The 19,364-nt window shown below is 59.2% G+C and overlaps 1 protein-coding gene and 1 long non-coding RNA gene across 4 annotated transcripts in view; one reads left to right on the forward strand and one right to left on the reverse strand.

Annotated features, from left to right (window-relative positions):
• TBX4 (T-box transcription factor 4) overlaps window positions 1-18,643 on the reverse strand; it is a 31,254-nt gene extending 12,611 nt beyond the window's left edge. Inside the window, exons 1-5 of one of the 3 annotated variants that reach the window (XM_067309721.1) lie at window positions 18,638-18,643; window positions 15,793-15,951; window positions 15,010-15,104; window positions 3,845-3,964; window positions 2,240-2,387 (exon numbers count right to left, since the gene is read on the reverse strand). In XM_067309721.1, coding sequence (XP_067165822.1) covers window positions 2,240-2,387; window positions 3,845-3,964; window positions 15,010-15,104; window positions 15,793-15,948 — 519 coding nt within the window. In that variant the 5' untranslated portion in view covers window positions 15,949-15,951; window positions 18,638-18,643. Of the gene's footprint in view, window positions 1-2,239; window positions 2,388-3,844; window positions 3,965-15,009; window positions 15,105-15,792; window positions 15,952-16,288; window positions 16,467-17,348; window positions 17,471-18,637 lie in introns of those variants that run through there. The other 2 variants (XM_067309719.1, XM_067309720.1) reach the window with 2 other exon arrangements.
• On the forward strand, window positions 548-14,610 carry LOC136993943 (uncharacterized). Its single transcript, XR_010886214.1, has 3 exons — window positions 548-608; window positions 823-1,088; window positions 14,189-14,610. It is a non-coding gene; the product is annotated as an uncharacterized lncRNA (long non-coding RNA).
• Window positions 18,644-19,364: the final 721 nt, after the last annotated feature.

Raw genomic sequence — 19,364 nt, forward strand, 5'->3', positions numbered from 1 at the left:
GAGGGGCTCCGGCGGGCCGGCGTCGGAGCGGGGCAGCGGCAGGGCACGCTGCGAGCCATCTCAGGAGCAAAGGAAACCATCCTCGCTCCCACCGCTGGCTCATGGTGCCGAGCAGCTACTGGATTGGATCAGCTACGGAGCTGGGGCACGGACTGACTGAGGAATTCACCGCAATAATTCCAAATTACCGCCTCTCTCTCTGTTAAAGCACGAGCCTGGGTAGCCGAGACCGAGGTCAAGGCTGGGACTGGCCACCGGGCTGCAACGCGCCTTCTCTCGGCGTGGCGGTCTCCCAAACCGCTGGGATGAGGACAGGGATGGGGATGGGGACGGGGATGGGGATGGGGACGGGGCCGGCAGCCACGCAGGCACCCACAGCACCTCGTCCCCGAACGGGACCAGACCCCCGGCCCGTGGGGAGCTGCAAGAACTGTGTCTCGTTCCTCCGTTCTTTCCTCCCAAATTAAGTGCCTGCCAAAAAATGGTTAATGCAGAAAAGGGGCTACTTAGCGGGAGCGGAGCTCGCTGGCAGCGCTCTCTCCCCCGCCTCCTCTCCCGAGGCTGCCGGCGTTTTCGGTCTGCGCGGAGCCGCGGGAGCCCGGCGCGGGGTACGCCGGATGCGCAGGGGCTCGCGGCACGCGCCGGGAAGCGGCGGCCCCGCGATTTGGGGGCGGCGGGAGCGGCTGGAGGCGCCCGGCCCCAGGATGCGGCTCGGAGGGCTGGGGGAAATCGCAGCGCGGAGGGGGCGAGCCGGCGAACAAGCCCCGCAGCTCTTCTGACTGCCGGTTTCTGCCCTTTTTTATTATTTTTTCTTTTTTATAGGGAGCCTTAAGGGACTGCAATACCCTGGGAACGCGTCCCTGGAAATGCGGATTCGCAATTCAACGCCTTGGCCGCCGCAGCGGCAGCGGGGCCGGGAGGACCCCGAGTGCGCACCGGGGACGGCCGCGGCAGGCGCAACGGAGGGAAAACGCTTCCCAAAAGCGATCCCAGGCATTTCCCGGCGGGACCGGCACCGAGGTGGGACAGCGCGCGGGGCCGAGCCGAGTTCCCCATGTCACGAACGGCGCTTCGCGGGAGGAGGCACGGTATTTATCAAAGGGGGGGGCGGGTAGGGAAAAACCATCTTCCCTGTTAAAATCTAGTGTGAAAACTGCAGTTAAAAAAAAAAAAGGACAAAAGCCAGGAAAAGCAAACGTTTAAAGCTGCAAAAGCAGCACTGCGCATCCTGCTCGCTCTAGGGCCGCGTCGAACATCCCGTGCGCTTTACGGCTTGCGCTCTGCAGCAGGAGCAGCAATCTGCTGAGCTACAGCCTTAGCCAAGGCAAAAAACAGGAGCGGAAAGAAACGACACGTGCGAAGCGACCCGGGCGGTACGGCTGCTGAGCCCTTAACTTTGGCGCTTGCCCGCTTCATGCAACTTTTACTACGCAGCCTTTAATGCAGCTCTTTGCATTTAACTCCTGCCGCGTTTCTTCCCCCCCCCCCCCGCCGAAAGCGGAGGGAAGGGACGGGCTCGGCTGTGATCGATCACGCCGGCGCTCAACGGGCCCGAGGAGCCTTTGAAGTCGGCACAGGTCTCGCGGGGGTCAGCGGGTTGGGGCGGCGGGTCGGCCCCCGCCGCGGCCGCCGGTCCCGCGCAAAGCCAGGTTATCGCCGTGTCAGCGCCGGAGCCCGGCCGCCCCGCGCCCGCCGCTGCCGCTGGAGAGGGTGGCGGGATAAAAACGTGTACGAGGACGCAAACCGGGCTGCCTTACCTGTGCCGCCAGGAGCATCCGAGGTCACTAAAATTAAAAGGATTTTAAACCCCCCCGTCTTCCCTTTTCTCCAGACAGTGAGGTCTGTTTATTTTTGCATGTCTTGCAGCTCGGACAGTGCAAACCAGACGGGTCGGTATTTTTATATGCGTTATATAAAGCGTCCCTTTGCCTGCAGGGCCCTTGCTGGGGGTTATTAAATCCGCTGGGGTAGATAACCGCGTGCTTCCCGCTGCTGCGCTTGCAATGCGCATGCATTAAGATTTTCCAAATAAAATCCTCCACCTTTTATAGGGCTGCTGAAGCCAGCTTGGAAAACGCCGAGTTTATGCAACCTGCTCCCGCGAGTGCCGCGCGCGGCCGAGGCCGGGCTGGAAACCCGGCGGCGCCGCCTGGAAACGTCCAGGGGGGGTGGAAAAATATTCCCGTCGGGCCCCGCGCGCCCGCCTCGAGCAGGAACGCCTGCGCCGCTTCTCTCTTACATGTCCAAAGGGGTCGAGGTGGTTATTGGTGAGCTTCAGCTTCTGGAAGGAGACGAGCTGCCGCATCCAGTGGGCTCCGGTGGCCGGCGAGTCGGGATGGACGTACAGCCGCCCCGGCATGGCCGGCTCTGCCTTCCCCGCCACCATCCTGCAAACACAGCGGGTGCCCCGCTCGCGTCACCGCTCCCTCCAAACGCCGCTTCCCGCCCCAAATCCAGCCCCGCGCCCCCAGTGCAGCTCGGCGGGCACTCCGGGACACAGTGCTTCCCGGGGCATGCTGCAAACTGGGTGAGGAAGCGGTGAAATTGGTTAAGGCCGGGATCGCGCCTCGGAGCGCTCACGGAAAGCGGCTCGCTCCCGCCGGCGGCTGCGGCGCCCCTTCTGCCAGCTCCCTCTTCCCGTGCAGCAAATTTCCCCAATTTCCACGGATCTCAGGGCTAGCTGCCATCCGTGCCCCAGCGGCAGCCCCCGCGTTGCTGCGCCTCGTTCCCCTCTTATAACACCCAATAACAGCGATATTCCCCAAAACAACAAGAGAGACTTTCCAGCAGCCGTGGAACGAGCAGGGAAAACGGCTCCGGGGCTGGCAGAAGCTCAATTAAACACAATTAACGCGTATCCATCGTGTAGGACTTAATGGCTAAAGCACGAGAGGGACTCGGGGTTCGGAGGCCCTCGGCACTCTCCGCTGCCCAGCGGTGCTCCGGGACAAGCGCTAGCGGAAAAGGCGCTTTTAAAAACCAGAGCAGCCCTAACGCGCAAGTAAATCACTGCAGCTTGTTTTTGCAGGACGTCAGCGGGCCGGTTCCCGTTAAAAGCGCCGCGAGGTTTTCCACGGCTTGTCCTGCCGCCGTACGGCAGCGCGCCGCGCCGGCTGGGAAAGCACAGCGCGGGGAGCCCACTCGGCACGTTTCGGGGTCAAAGCTGCAAGAGCAAAAGGAAGCCGCTTCCTTACTGTCAAAGGCACGGGGAAGGGAAGACGTATAGGAGGGGAAGAAACGCTGGATGAAGAATAATAAATTAAAAGAAAAAAAAAAAAAAAGAGTTGGATCGGGGACCAGCTGCAGGGGGTTGAGCAGCCGGTGCCTCGTCCCGCCGGATCACCACGGCCGGACCGGCGTTCTGCGAGAGCGACCGCACGTTCGTACCTCACAGCTGGGCTCCCAAAACAAATATGATGAGAGAAGAAAGGAATTTGGAGCTGCTGAGCTGGGACCGCAGCGCGGGCCAGGCCGGTCCTTGGGACGCCGCCGGCCGCCGCTTCCCCGGCAGCCCCTGCCCGCGGCCCGCTAACCCGGGCTTGACCCGCAGCACCTCTTCCAAAGCGGCGTCCCACCTCGGCTGCTTCGGAGGTGGAAAACTCCCGGTAGCAGCCCGTTCCCACGGTTATCACCCAGCCTGCTAGGAGCTTCCAACTTCCAACTGCTCCGGTTCTAGCCTGCAGCCGCTGGCCCTTGCTGTGCCCACTGCTGCTCCGCCACGGAGCCCCCCGGACCTGGGCGCTCGCCGCGGGAAGGGATCTAACGTCGTTTTCCGCGTTCGTACCGCAAACAGTCAGTACGACCGTAATTTTCTTTTTTTTTAAAACAAGAAACATTTCCTTACCATTTATTGTCACAGAACTTATACCGGTGATCATCGGCGGGGACGATGTCGATCAGCAGGATGTACTTGGTCTTGGGGTTCATCCCGGTTACTTTGACCTTGTAGCTAGGAAACATCCTCCTTGTGAAAAGCAAAGGGTGAACACGTTAGCGAGCCGAGCGAAACCGCCTTGGAGCTGGCGGGACCGCGGAGCAGCGCCCCGGGGCCAGGACGCACCCGCGAGCTGCGGCGCCCGTGCCAACCTCCGCGGTCCTTGCCCCGGTGGCGCTTCCACCCGGGAACGCTGCCCACGGCCGGAGCAGCCTGCGGCTCCCCGCCGAAAACACACCCGTCTCTACTGAAGCCGCGAGGCCTGCGCTCGAAGTCCCGTTGGCTTCGGTGGAGACATCGCGATCTAGCCCAAAATGGGGAATTTCGCAAGGAATGGCATTTTATTAAAGGATGTTTTTATGCATTACATAAATAAGGGATATTTGCACTAATAAAGACGGTGTCGCTATGCAGCTACGGCAGCGACATGGGTATATGCAGCTGTGGTCTGATGTTCGGATCTCCTGGAGATCGGCCGGAGAGGTGCGAGCGCTGCCAGGGGTGTCCTCAGGACTACGGACCGAGCGAGGACCAGGGACGGGCACCACCGGGCACCTCGGACCCCCTGGGCAACGCTTCCGCTCGGCTCCACGTTCTCAACCTCCTCCTCATCCGAGAAGAAACCCAAACCCAGGTCACCCAGGCAAACGGGCTCCCCGCGGGTGGGACGCGGCCGGCCGGACCACCCTCTCCCCAAATCCCGACGGCCCCCGCCGAGCGCGGCGCCACCGTCTCCCAGTGCTTTGCTTTTGGAAGAACCGCCCCGCGCGCGTCCCAGATGTTTGCCGGGCAATCAGCGGGGCGGCGGCGGGGGGGGGGGGGTTCGGCCCGCGCCCGCCTTTGAGGTCCCCCCCCCCACCCCGCGCGGCCCCGGCGCTCCTGCCCACCCTGCCCTCGGCCAGGTGAGCACCTGTGCAAATACACCGGGCCGTTTCAGCTGGCGAACACACAGCCCGATTCACGCTGCTGAAAAAGTGGCACAAGGAATCCAACCTCAACGCCAAGACCCTTTCCCCCCCCCCTTTTTTTTTTTTAAATTAGGCCTTAAAATTACTTTTCAAAACAAAACAACAAAAGAGGAGAGCTTGATTACAAAGCAGAAGGGCGACGGACCCGACGGGGCGGCTCCCGAGTCGCTCCGGCGGGACGCTCTGCAGCCGGGACTTCTGTGAACATCTAGCTTCTGAATTTCTTTTTGCCCAATCATTTCATACAGCACAGCACATCCAAGCTGCTAAAGTAGCCGGACTGATATATTGTAAATGTTAAGTGCTTTTTTAATGGCATTTAAAATTAAGCTTCAGCATATGGAGTTCATATAGCATAGACATGCCTGAGTTTATAATGTTCTTTAGTATAGCCCTCTAAAATAAATACAAAGAGCCAAAGTACTACTATAATATATACAGCCGAAATTCTTTAAGGATAACAAATGGGAACTCGCATCTGATTGAAGGTGTTGCTTAACTTGCAAACCGTCGAGTATCTCGCAGTGGTAGCTTTACCCTCGGCAAGTCAGCAGAGCGGGATACCGTGCCGTTTGCCAACTCGCCGCATTCTTTTCCAGGAAAACATGGGGTAGATTTTAGTAATTTGGCTGTGCACGGACATTTCATCATTATTATTAGCTGCCGCATTTTGGTCTTTAAAAAAAAATATATATATATATGCGACTAATGTGCTGCCCAGGGACTTGTCAGTTTAATTTTCTTAATGAAAACATATTTCTCAACCCCTTGGCAGAGGCTCATTTAGCAAATATCTCTTTGCAATACGATACAAACACGGGCTGTGTGCTCCTGGTGAGAAGGCGTGACAAGGCGAAGGGCCGCGTGCAGAAAGGTGCAGCCACTGAGCTCCAGCTAAAAAAAAGCGAGTGAGAGCACCCCGTATCATGTCCTGGCTCTTACTATAAGGTCCCGTTTGAAACGGGGGCGCAGAAAAAGCAAGCGCAGCCGCCCGGCGGTGCGAGACCCGGGGGCTACAGTGGGGCTATAGAGCTCGCTGGCGAGCCCTGGGCAGGGGCCAAAAACCTGCCTGCTCGCCCAAATTTACTACGGGTCAATGGAGCTACTCACAGCGAGCGGCTCTTCGCTCAGCAGCGACTTTGCACACGCGGCCCCTCTGCCAAATCTCCGCAGGCAGCAACGCTCTGGCGGATGGGCGTTCTCAGTAGAGAAAGAAGTGGTATTCTCCCCCTCTCCCTCTCCTCCTTTTTTTTGGCATCGGCCAGATTTCCCTGACAATAGCTTGCTTCATCCTCTATTGCTCACGGCTCCGCAAACGCTGAAGAACACCCCAGCATAGGCGAAAAAAATCGCCAGCGTCTTTCCAAGCCCAACTGGAAAAGTTGGGCCCGGGTTTCCAGGCGGCGGACGGGTCCCTGATTCCCGAAACGCCTCCTGCGAGGACGCGGGGCTGCCGCAGGGTCCCCGCTTTGCGCGCGGGAACGCTGGGGCTGGGGCTCAGCTCGCGGCCCCCCCGGAGCCCGACACAGCCCAAGGAAAGCCGGCGGCCCTTTTCCCCTGCTGTCCGGAGACAAGCCGGAGCAGCACAAGGACAAACCGCGGGAGGGGACGCGGTTGCCCCCCTCTCCCGAGCATGGCGGCAGGAGTGGGAACCAAGCGGCCGCAGGGATCGGCCGCGGGAAACGGCCCGTTCGTCCCCGAAACGGCCATCCAGGGAGCATGGCACCACTCGCCCTGCCCGAGGAGGGCTCGCTGGTGCTCACGAGCGCTCCGGCCCCCTCCGGAAGGGCCCGGCAGGCAGCCGGAGGGTGGGAAGCCGGGATGCTCCGCTGGGAAGCCAGAGCCGTTGCACGTGCACTTGAGCCGTGGGGCACGGTCAGACACAGCCCAGGCGGCCACGCATCCGCCCGGAGAGTCCCCTCCATCCGGATGGCAGCATCCACCCGGACAGTCTCTCCTGCAAAACGCGGAGCAGCCCCAGCTCGGCAATGTTCGGAGCCCATTCACCCCTCGCGCGTCTCCGGCTCCCCCCGGTCCGGAAGGGACCGCAGGGACTTCCCAGTGCCACCGCCACGGTCTTCTCCTGGGCCCCTCCACAACCCGCCGCCGGTTTGGGCGGCCCGGAAAGGCCCCTCGGCCCCGCGACGCCCCGGCGCCGGGAGCAGCCCGGCAGAGCCGCTGGGGCACGGCGGCGGCGGCGGCGCTCGCGAGCGCCCAAAGGGGAAAAGCCGAAGGGGTTTTTACAGCCGCGCGGCAGAGCCGTCCTCAAAGGAAGCGGCTGCAGGAGGAAGGAGGTGGAAACGCGGCCGGCGCAAGGGGCGCAGGCGAGACGGCGTTAAAACACCGCGGTCCGGCGCTGCCGTCCCCGGGGAGGCGAGCGCGGCTTCGGGGGCCGCGCGGGCGCCGGAGCCCGGCCGAGGGCTGGCAGCGCAACGCCACGGCCCTGGCTAAACCCTTCCCTGCAGCTCTGTGCAGATGAAACGTTAACAAAAACAGTAAAAGCCAGGAAAATAAACAAGCAGCACAATTCTGTAGCCCTCCCAAGCTTCAAAGATGATGTGCTAGTGAATTATTTGTTCTGATAATGAAGCAGTCGCTGCTTAGCTAAGTTTATGCTAGGCGCATTTTATCTCTCCATAATATTCACAAATTGTTTTAAAATGAACTGTTAGAATAAGCATCTCTTGTTTATTTATTTATTCTACGACTATCCAATCCCCTTAGCCATGGAGCAGTTACTGACACCGAGCCAAAGCTCCTCTTATGTTCAAACAAAGTTTAATTAATGTGTAATTGGCTGGTTGGATGAGCAACAGAGCGATAAGCGGGAAAGCATTGCTTTCGTTTAAGGCACGAGTTCCCAGCCTGTCGGGCTCCCCGGGCTTGGCCGCTTTGGGCACCTTATCCAGCTCCGTGTGGTTGAGTCCCCACGGGAGCAAGCTCGGTTGGGTACGGAGGGATGAGCAGCGGCAGCGCTCCCAGGGCCAATAAAGTCTCGCTTTAGGTGGGGGCCGGGAAGTGAAACGCCGGAAGCCCCAGAGCTGATGGAAGAGCTGGAGATGGTTGTCCAAGGGCAGGCTGCCCTGGGCCACGTCCCTCGCTCCGACACCGACGTCGCCGCTGGTGCTCCCCATGCCCCCCGAGTTGGGCAGGGGTCTGCGGCGAGCCAGGAGGTCACGGGAAACCTGCCTGGGTCTCCTTAGAGAAAACCGCACGGGAACCAGGCCCCGCGGTCCCGGAGGAGCCGCCTAACCCATCTCCTCCTCAAAGGACTGGGCGGGTGCTGCCCGACGTCCCCGGCATCCGAGGATTCGCCCCAGCAGCGTCGCAGTGTCGGACGGGGGTTCGGCTACCCCCGAGCATTTCACCCAGCCCTTTACGGGGGTAGAAACGGCCCGTGGCGCTTTGGCAGGTCGGAGGCTGAAGCCCCACTTTCAAAAGGAGCTTCAATAAGACAAAGATTTCCAAAAACAGCTGGCGACTCTACAATCCCCAGTTTTGGGGATGGCCAAGTAAAGCTACCTTGACGGCACCGGATTTCTAGAAACTCCTGTACGGGGCTTTGGGAAAAGGCGATGTTTATAGCACGTCAAGTTGTGAAAGGATTGGAAAAAAACAAAAAAACCCCACCCAACGTATTTGAAAACCTTGCCTAAAAAGCCCGATGTTGGCTGAAAGACCAACTCCTCAAAAGCGGCTGGGCATGGAAAGACACTTCCAGTGATGTTTTCAAAGAACCGAGCCAGATTACACACCTAAATCCCCAGTAAGGAACAATCTGGCCCCAAATTCTGCTTGAAAATTGGCCATGCCGGTTTACAAATGTTATTCCTTGTCTTCGTTGTTCAGGAGAGAAAGGAATGGCGTGCGGAGGCTTCAAGCAGCACATTTTCGTTTTGATGACCCTTCTTATTTTTTCTCATTTCCCTTCTCCTGACAAGTATTTCTTCCACTGACTTAACGCATCTTTAAAAATAATATTCTCTGGGGTAGATTAAAACAAATTTGGGGATGTCAGCTGTTCCTTTTAGCTTTTTAAATGGCATTTCCTTTTTGATAGATTCTTGCTTTCAGAAAATACTTTAGAAGAGATCAAAGCGCTCTCCAACACGGTCCCATTTTCCCAGTGTATTCTACCCCTCCAGTCCCTTATTCCTCTTATCACCCGCGCCACTCCGCTATGACGCTCTGTATACAAAGTAAGAGCAGTTAACTTTGAAGTGCTGGATTAGCCCATGCCAGATCCTTGCCTCAGAATAACAAACAATACAGGTTCAACAGGAGTTCTCATCAGTAGTTCATTTTTCAGCCCCAAATTCACTGTCACTAACACAAGCAACATTGAACTCGCAGTCCATGGCCCGATAGGGGAGATTTATCTGGTGGCAGGACCATGACCTAGCGATGGGAAGGTCAGACAGTTAGGGAATTTTTATATTCTGGAATGGGGAGCTTATTTCTTTTTTTCTGGCTAGCACATCTGATTTTCAAATAAAACATTGTTTCTCACATACTCGAGAACTCGGTGAACTGCAGGGCTGCTTCCCTGGTCCAGAAACGTTTCCTCTCTTTGCTCCTCGCGGCGGGATGCTTCTCCGCCGGTCCTGCTCTCCCGCCGGCGAAGCGCAGCGGGAACGGCCCCGGCGTGCCGGAGCAGGGGAGGGACGGAGCGGCCACCGCCGGGGCGCCGCGGCAGCTCACGGGGAAAACCCCGGGGCGGCGGCGAGCACGCGGCCAAGCCGACGGACATCGTCCCCGGCCGGCGTTTCCCTCACCGAACCGTTGCCCACGGCCGCTCGGCACGGCCCGAGCTCCAGCCTGCCTCGAGGTGAGCGGGGAAGGCTTCGGAAACACGCTGGACCCTGAACATCCCCAAGTTTTGAACAACCCCAAAGCCGCCACCGCTGTTTGCCGACAGAAGCATGTAAAAAAAATCCCACATCCCTGCCTCGCTCGGCTTGCAAGGGCTCCGTCTCCCGTGCCAAAGCCGTTGACATCCTCAGCAGCGCGGCCAGGAGCCATCAGCGTTTGCTCCCGCTCCGCTCGCCCCAGCAGGGTAATTCCAGGACCCTGAATTCAGGACGAAGCAGATCAAACATTCCTCAAATATCTACTTTATTTCCAAGTTTTAAATTGATGGCTCGCATTCCACTGCTGATCTAGGATATTAAATAGGTGGGTTTGCTTTTGGATCAAAACCCTACAGCAGAGATTTTTGTAGCTGCCTCAAAAGATTTTTGGACAAATATTTCCCTTTAATTGTAATGAGAACTGGGCATCCATATGCCCTGCAGAGCCATGGAAAATGTAACTTTTAAAGGATTATTCAGAGAAGAAAGCTGCACCAGCTTAGCCAAAGCATTTATACTTCTTCAAACCTTGATGTCCTAAAAACTAGTTTTATTTTGGTTTACTAAAGCTGATTGGTAACAGATTTTTTTTTAATACTGAAATAAACCACTTTTAAAATGAAACTTGAACATCTAAAGGGGGTTTGAGTCTTTTCCACACATGCGAGCTGCTTTATTGACTTTTTTTTTGTGCAATATTTTCCTACATATGCTTCTTAAAACCTGCTACCATACAGACCGAGGTTTCCTTCGTACCTGTGTGTGCTCTGTATTACGGTCAAAACTGAATTCCGGTGCCCCAAACCCACTGCTGACACTACTGGGATGGTTGTGCTACTTTAGAGGAGACACATATTATTTTCTTTGCAGTAACTGCCACAAAAAGGTGTCCAGGCATCCTGCGAGCCGGTATTTCGTATTCATTAGCCATAAGCTACGTCACACTGTTCGTCCCGGGCAATGTTCTGGATGGAGACCGCACGCTCGGAGACTGGCACCTCAGAAAAACCAGAGAACGGCCAGATCTAAATGAAGGACAACAGCATAAAAAGAAATCCCAAGGCAGGAAGACTAGGAATGTGAAAATTAACATCCTGCAGGAATCAGATGTGGGAGACCTAACAAAGAATTATGAGAGACAAAGCCAGTTTTGCCATAAGGCTCACTAAAAAAAAAAAAACAAAAAAACCCCCCAACAAACTAACAAAATAAGGTCACTCAGTTAAACAGCACCATGTAAGAGCGAGAAGACGAAACTGGAAAGAAAGGCTTATGAAGAAGTATCATCTCATTTGCCTTCTGCTTTACCCTTCCACACACAACTCTGTCACTGCTGACTGCCTAAAATGCAAAAGCAGAGGCGCGCGCCGGGGCAGCACGGGCGTCCAGGGCCGGGCAGCGCGGAGCCGTTCACCCATCAGACCTGCGGCTTCACCTCCACCTCCTGACACGCCGCGTCCCCTTATCCCACCCCAACGGACGCGTTTAATAGCACCTCACTGCTTGGAAAAGTGCTTTTATTGCAAATGGGAGGTTTTTTGAAAAATTAAAACCTTACTTTTTTGTATATATACATATGTGTGTGTGTACATATATATATATATGTATGTATGTACATAGGCATGCAACGCGCAGCCAGATGCAAACGCTGGGTTAATTAGCACTTCCCAGCAAGACCAGGCGAACGCGCTGCGAGCGCTCGGGGCAAGCTGCCGCTGCCGCCGCCGCATCGGGGCTCGGTGCAACGCGAGGTTCCCGCGCAGCGAAGCCAGCCAGCAACGGCAGGCGTGTGAAAGCGGCCAGATTGCAGGCGCAAACGGCGGCAGCCTCCGAGCTCCGCCGCCCTCAGGAACGTCTGCTTTGGAAAACGGCAGGTTTGAATTGTCAACACTTGAAGAAATCGCGAAAGGGTGGTTTTAGTCTAACTTTCCCTCGGTTTTAGGCAACCCAGCACACTCGGGTACCACCAACTCCGGGCAACAGCTAATTTTTGCATTACATTTAATTCAGCCTTTAAAAACAAATAACAGAAAATTCTCTTGGGTACAAATTCGTAATTAGGACAAACCTCAAATAGGAGGAACAAGACAGAGATGCTGATTTATGTACCGCAACATCCCATCCTCTATATGCTGCAATGTGCAGTATTTTATGTATGAAGGAGGCGAGGGGTTTTATGCAAAGTTCAGGGAACTTTGCTAACATAAACTTTTTATCTTTTGATGATCCTTTTAATATAAAATAATCTCTTTTTTTTTTCCCTCCCACAATGAAGCAGTCAAACATTAAAAAGATAGCGAGTGCATTTTAAAGATGTTTCCACTTTATAAATCAAGCTTTCTTGGCAACAACATGATTTCTATTTCAATGCTGAGCTTGCTGTGTTCTCCTAATGTCTCCTACAGATCAGTCCTAAGAGGGAGTAATAATCCCCCAAAGTAATTCTCAGCCCTAAATTCTCGATAATTTATAGTTGCCTCATTCTGTGGCGCTCCACAAAAAATGAAACAAATGACTCCCTCTCTCCCCCCCAGCAAGTTATCAATATTTGCCTTGTTTATACAAAAAGACTATTTTACACCATTGCCATGGAATTAACGCTTCCGCTGAGCTTTACATTTCCTCTCCACTGAGTGAACTTGTCATTAAAGTCACTTTTTTGGTTTGAAATTTAAAAATCAGGCTTCTATTCCTTTTCGTTTGTGCCCCTGGAGGTCAGACACACCGACATTTAAGTGATTTCAAGTAACTGCATTCAGGGGCATCTCTGTGCCTGCTGGGAGGGGGATTACAGTCCTAATTAGTGCCTGCAATTAGCTGTTTTCCTTCCCCCCCCAATGCTAAATGCAAGTACACACAAACCTCCATTACCCATCATTTTTTAATTGGGTCAAGGGGAGGTTTATTATTGCTCCTATTATTTAGACGGCTGGGGCGAAATAAAATCTGTAGTAAGTAATAATTTTCATTTCATAATTTGCATTATGATTAAGTGCGTATTTACACTTTTGTGCTGTTCTGCCTGGACCCGCTAGCAAGGGGCTTAGCAGGGCGCTCGGTCACCAGCGCCGAGCCGGGACCGACCTCGCCTTCGCCGGAGTCAAGTCGGTCGATTTTCCTGCCGTTCTCATGCTAATTATTTTGTGCATTTTTACTTTCTGCTGCTGGAGGGACCGCGGGGGGGTACGGAGCTGGGCCGTCCCGGCTGCCGCTCCGGCCGCGCCGCCTCGGGAAGGCGGCAGCATCCTCTCCGCTGTGGTGCTGCGCTGCGCAGCCAGCGTCTCCCGCGCCGCTTAGTCTTTGGACTCCCTGCTCCCGCCGGCAAAAACGAAGCGACTGCTTGGTTTCATGTTATTCACCAGCATTTCAGCCTCGGGGTCAATTTTTTAAATCTATTTTTTCCCTTTTTCTTTCTTTTTTTTTTTTGCTGGTACAAATTAAAAATGCTCTGCTAACTCGATGGCGCTGCACTAGTTTTCACCAGCAGAGAATTTGGCTTGCTAACTTGAAAAGGAAGTTTTGTGCATCCCGGGGGCACCCCCCATCCGCTCCGTCCCCTCTGCGTGATTACGCGAGGTGAACACGACCGCACCGGCCGCTTCCTTGGGCAAAGAATGCGGGATTGAGCCCTATACATATGGATTTGCTTAAACAATCCACGTTAAGACCTACAAAGAGATAACATGCACGTTCGGGATGCTTAGGGTCTAGAATTTGGTAAAGATATTACACGCCCCGCACAGACACACTCAGATACTATAAATTAAGGGTAAAATATTTGAGGTCTTGATCCTCCAGTCTTACCCGACTTAGGTAGCAGACCTATCACAGCGAACCCGGCTCCTCGCGCCGGCAGACGCTGCAGAGCGAGCCCTAAGGTTTTATACACCAAAATACAGCGCGACAAGGACGGAGTTACCTGCGCGACCGCCTCGCAAACAGGCCGAACGGCAAACAAACTCCGCGGCACCGGGGCACAAGCCTCCCCTGCGGAGGCACTAAGGGAATATCTCGGTTATATCTGGGCTGCAGGTTTACCGCACTGTCCAACCGCTGCGGAGCGGCGCTTCGGGAGGAAAAGAGACGGGAACCTTTAAGCGCTGCAAGCCGCAGGGTCCCGCTCGCCCCCCGCAGCCGCTCCGGCCCGCGGGACGCCGCACTCCTGCTCCGATCCTGCCACGGAGGAAGGAAACCCCCAGCCGCCACGCACCAAGGAGCAGGGACTGCGGAAAAAAAGCTATGGATATATGGATATGTTGGTTTTGTTTTGTTTTTTTCCCCCCTCTGCTGCTTCCCGTTATTTCAGGTATCCTCCTCCACAGCTCCCTGGCATCCTCGGGTGTAAAACCAGCGATCACGGGGCAGGGCGGAACGAAGCAGCTGCGTTAGAATTAAATGGATTTTCATACCTAATTCTGGCAATTTTTGTTTTCCAGCAGCGGGGATGCGAGCCCACTGCCGCAGGAGCCAAGGACAGACATTTCAGTGCCCGCAGCAGGAGCTGCCTATTTTTGTTGGGAACAGCCTGACTCGGGCGCTGGGGACTTTCAGCTGTTTACACGCTAATTTTGCTCCACCTGAATGGCGCGGCGTGGAAAGGGAGGTCTGAGCGGATCCAGGGACCGGCTCCCGGCGAGCCGAAGCTCTCCCGCGAGCTGCCGGGCTCCCTCCCGCCACGGCCCGTGGCTGCGAGCTGGGGGCGTTCAGCCTCAGTAAAAATTTTGTTTGCTTCCAAGGGAAGGCAGAACTTTTTCACATCTAACAGCCTGAAAAGTAATGCCTCTAGCTCTTACAGTTTTGAGATTAAAAGCATATCCTAAGCCTTCGCATTGCTAAAACTTTGGCTCAAAATACCCCAGCACGGGTCTTACTGCACTGTGCAATGCAGTGGGGGGGGGAGTTGCTCTTGAAAAAATTATCAAAGTGGAGCCACTATACTGCTAACAGCTTAAAAAAATAATAATAAAACAAAGCATTACAAAAGAGAATCAGGACTAAATCTATCAGACTGTGAAACATCGTCCACATCTTTCTCAAATCCATAATCTCACTGTCGCCACATTCAGAAAGTCAGTCAAACACAGGCACATTTTACACAGCAAAATGATCTCGCCGAAACTTGCAATGAAAAGAATAATTTTTAAAACGCTACTGACTGCAACAACTCTGTGTTATTTAGAAAGGTTCGACTCGGGGCAAACGGGAACATTTCACACAGATCAGAAGAAATATCCGTTCGTGGTGTATTTTTACTAACCTGCCTGCTTTGGTTATTATCATTTCGGTGCCGGCTTCATGAAATTTCTTCCATAGCTCTTTCTCGTGGAGATAGACTTTGATATTTTCTATAGTCTGCAAAAAACAGAAATAATGAATAAGCAACAAATGAATAAGAAAAAAAAATACAAGGGTCAGAAACCGCATGATCCGCACCAACCCCCCCCCCGCCCACTGTCAAAAACCAGAGCGACAAACTGCGCCCGGTTTAACTGCGGATCCGCGTCCAGGCGCAGGGATTTTTTCGCGGGGAGCGAAAGGAGAGAGGATTTCCCTGCTCCCCGGCAAAAAGCACCGGCCGGGAAATGTCGTGCCCGTCTCGGCAGGCAAAAACGCCGCCATGTCCCCGCTTTATTTAGGCGGGGGGGGGGAAATAACGCCAAGCGCCGCCGGGCCGGATCCTGCGCGGGAGGAGCCGCTGCGGGCGGCCGCGCTCGGGCTCGGGCTCGCGCCTCCCGACTTAGCGCACCCGACGGCGGGGCGCGGGGCAAACCCGTTTTGCAGGAAAAAAATAAATAAAGCGGCAAATCCCGGGCAGTTCCCTCCCCGGCTCGTAGCCGAGGAAGATGCGCGGTCGGCGGGGTAAGAAAAGAGGAAATCGGGTGCCGAAGAGAAATGGGGCGAAAAAAGGCGGGGGGGGGTGGAGGAAAGGGGTCCGCGGGGCAGCGCCGCCACGACGGCAGGGACAGCGGCTCCGCGGGCGGCTGCGCGGCCGGGGCAGCGCAGGGGCGGCTCCGCGGCGGCTCCGCGGCACGGCGCGTACCTGCTCGGGGTCGGGGCCTTGCGGGCTGCTGAGCGGCGTGCTGCTCACGCCGGCTACGCCGAGGACGGGGGAGCCCGCGGCGGAGTCGGCATGGCCGGGAGCCGGGGCCGCTGGAAACCCTTCCTCGCTTTCAGCCAGGCTTTTCTCCTGGAGCATTTCCTTCGGGGCAGAGAGGTGCGCGGTTAGCTCGGAGCGCCGGGGGCCCCGTCCAAGCCGCCCCCCCCCGGGCGCCTCCACCTGCCGGGCCCGGCCCAGCCGCCCTTCCGCAGGCAGCGGGCAGACTGCGGCGCGACACGCTTCGGGCCTGGGGGGGGCCCGTCCTGCCCTCCCTGCTGGGGAGCCGCCAACACGTGGCTGCACGCTCTGAGGCCGGGGCAGCTCATCTCAGATGTGACCTGCAGCCTCCGCAGGTCGGATGCTTCCTCCTTCCTTTCCCCCCCCCCTCCCTCCCCGCCGCCACCCCCGCAATTTGCCAGACACCGTGCGGGGCCGGTACCTGTCGGGGGGGGAGGGCAGCCCAGCCCGGCCCGGCCCGGCCCGTCGGACGGGCGCAGCGCCGCGGCCCCGCGCCGGCTCTGGGGCACGTCGGAGCCCCGGGGCCGCGGGGGGAGCGCTGCGGCGGAGCCGTCCTGCGTAAACACGCGGAGTGCAAGGCTCCGAGATAAAAGGGCCCCTCTTAAACTTGGACGGAGACTGGGAAAAGCCAATAAAGATAAGGCCTGACAGCTCCGCCGGGGCTGCCGCGCATCAACGCCGACTTTTACTGCGCGGAGGGACGTGGCCGCCCGCCCCGCTGCCTGCCCGACGGCCCGGCCCCGCGGGCGCGGAGCGGCGCGGCCCGCAGGACGCTGCGGAGCCCCGCTGGGGCTTTTCCCCCCGGGGGCACAAGGGAAACCCCGGGGAGGCGTGCGGGGCACCTCCCGACGGGGCGCTCCCCCCCTCGCCGACTCCGGGGCTGCCCCTGCGCGGAACATCTCGGGCAGAGCTTTACAGACGGCGCTACCCGCACAGGCCGATAGCCCGCTGGAGCTATACGTGCGGTACATACGTGCTATATGCGCGATGGCCGCCCCGCACACGCCGCGGCAGCGCGGGCACGGAACGCCCCGCGCAGCGCAGCGCAGCCCGGCCCGGCCCCCCGAGGGCACCGCCGGTTTCGCTCCCAGCCGCGGGCCCGGGCTCCGCGGCGGCTGCGGCCCGGCCGAGGAGCGGAGATTCCCGCCGGCGGCCGCGGCTCCCCGCGCAGCGCGGAGCAGGGCGCAGGTGGGAGCCGGCGGCGGCGGCGACCCCCGAGGGCTCCGCCGCGGCCCGGGGGCGGCCGGGCAGCGGCCGACGAGCGGGGCAGCACCCGGCGGCGGTGCCCAGCAGGGCCGGCCCGGGGGCCCGGGACCCTCGGGGGATCCGGGGCTCAGGCCGGCGGCCGGGCCGAGGGCGCGGCGGCCTCGCCGGGCTCCCCGCCGGGGCTCTCGCCCGGCGCTCCCTGCCCCGGGGGCAGCCGCCGGCCGGGCCGCAGGGCCGGGGCTGCCGCGCTCCCCCCCGTCCCCGCGGGCACTTACACTGCTGGCCGGGGGGCAGGAGGCGCAGCTGGGGGCTCGGCGCTTCGCCTCGGCGCGGCGGCGGCTGCGGCATTAACAGCGGCGGCGGGGGCAGCGCGGGGCGCGGGGCCGCGGCCGCGGAGCGCTCAGGGCCGGCGCGGCTCAGCGGCGCGGGAGCCCGATGGCAGCGGCGGGCGGGACATCCCCCATCGCACCGATTCACTTTCCCTTGATCTTCTCGAAAAATGTTCCATAAAGATCCAGTTTGGGGCCTTTCGACTCCCTCCCTCTTTGTCTCCCCCCCCTCCCTTTTTCCTTCCCCTCCTGTTGCTGACGTTGCCGCTGTCAATCAAGTCCCCAAAGACCAGCTCTGGCCCGCTCCCGCAGCGGCCCCGGGCGCCGGCCCCGGCCCCGCGCCCTCCCCGCCGCCCCCGCCCCGGGCACCGCCGCCCGCGCCGCCCCGGCCCGGCCCGGCCCGACCCGGCGGGGCGAGCCCGGACGCCTCGGCCCTGCGGCCCGGCCCGGCTGCCCGCGCCGACCTGCGGCGGCGAGGCCCGGCCAGGCCTTGCCCGCGCTGCTCCGGCCCGTTTTGGCCGCGGAGGACCCGGGGGGGGCCCTGCCCCGCCGCCCCCTCCAGGCGCCGCCGCCCCCCGGCGCGGCCGCTCGCGGGCCCGGCCAGCCCGGCGGCCCCGGGGCAGCGCGGCCCAGCGCGGGACGGCGCGGCGCAGCCGGCGGCCCCGGCGCAGCGAGGCTCAGGCCGAGCCCGGGGGGGTGCGCGCCGCCGCGGGGGCTGCGCCGGCGGTGCGGGGCCCAGAAGCCCCGGGGAAGCCGCGGCCAGGCCGGGGCCTGGGGGGGGGGACGGGGCTGGGGCAGAGCCCTGCGGCCTCGGGCCTGCTGTCGCGGCCCTGCAGCGGCTCCCTCGCCCGGGCGGCCAAACCGCCCCCGCCTCCGTCCCGCCGGCGGGGCGAGGGGGCTGCTTTGGGGGCCGCGGGTCTCCCCGGCAAGGGAGCACACGACTCCCTCCTTTCTGCCCCGACCGCGACAAAACCCCCGCGGCATCGCCCCCACGAAGGAAGGAGCGAGCCGAGCGCCGACAAAGCGGCGGCGCGGCGCGGCCCGGCCGGCGGGGCCGCCCCGAGGTAAGCGCGGGCGGAGGGCGGGGAGGGGCGAGCGGGAGGCGCCGCCGGCCCCGCGGGAGCCCCGGGGCAGGACCCCGCTGTGGGCCGCGGCCCCGGGGTCCCCTCCGGCCACGGGCACCGCGAAACGACACCCAAAAGCAAGGGGAGAAACCCCTCCTGAAGGTCACCTACTGCTGTCGCGACTTAACGGGCCGCCTCAGCTCTGCTGTCGCGATGACCCACGGGAGAAACAGCCCCGACCTCAGAGCTTTGGGGCCCCGAAGGAGCTTTTCGAAACGCGGCCGGGCAGAGGCATCTGCGGCCGGGCATCGCGATAGCCCTACGCAATAGCCGTACGCTATATCGCGACGGCCCTGTGTCGCGACGGCCGCGCCGTGCCCCGTGCAGCGTCCGCGCCCCCCTGCGCCCCCGCGGAGCCTGCTCCTCCGCGCTGGCCCCCGCGAGGCGCTGCGGAGCGGGGGGAGCCGCTTACCCGAGCCGCTGCCGCGCCGCTGGGCGCCGGGGTCCCGCTCTCCTGCCCCGCCGCACCGGGGCGAGTCCGCGAGCGGCTGCGAGCCCCGCGCGCACAAAGGCACCGCCATCAACCACCGGGGCCTTATGGGGCAAGAATTTTTTTTTTTTTTTTAATCGGGGTTTTCTTGAAAGTGAATTTAAACCCAAACTTACTCCCACCGTCACGTGGTGCCGAAATTGGGAACAGGAGCAGAATAAAAAGTAAACTGGGGTCAAGCTCTTAATGAACCATTTTCTCACTCACTCCTACAAAAAAAAAAAAAAAAAAAAAAAGCCCGGGCCGGGGGGTTGCGAGCGAGGAGGCGGCGAGCAGCTCCCGGAGGCGCCGTCGGGCCGAGCGGGGCCGGGGCCGGGCGCGGCGGCGGCAGGTGAGAGTGAGCCCGGG

This window comes from Apteryx mantelli, chromosome 22, assembly GCF_036417845.1.
Source record: "Apteryx mantelli isolate bAptMan1 chromosome 22, bAptMan1.hap1, whole genome shotgun sequence".
Taxonomy (NCBI): Eukaryota; Metazoa; Chordata; class Aves; order Apterygiformes; family Apterygidae; genus Apteryx; species Apteryx mantelli.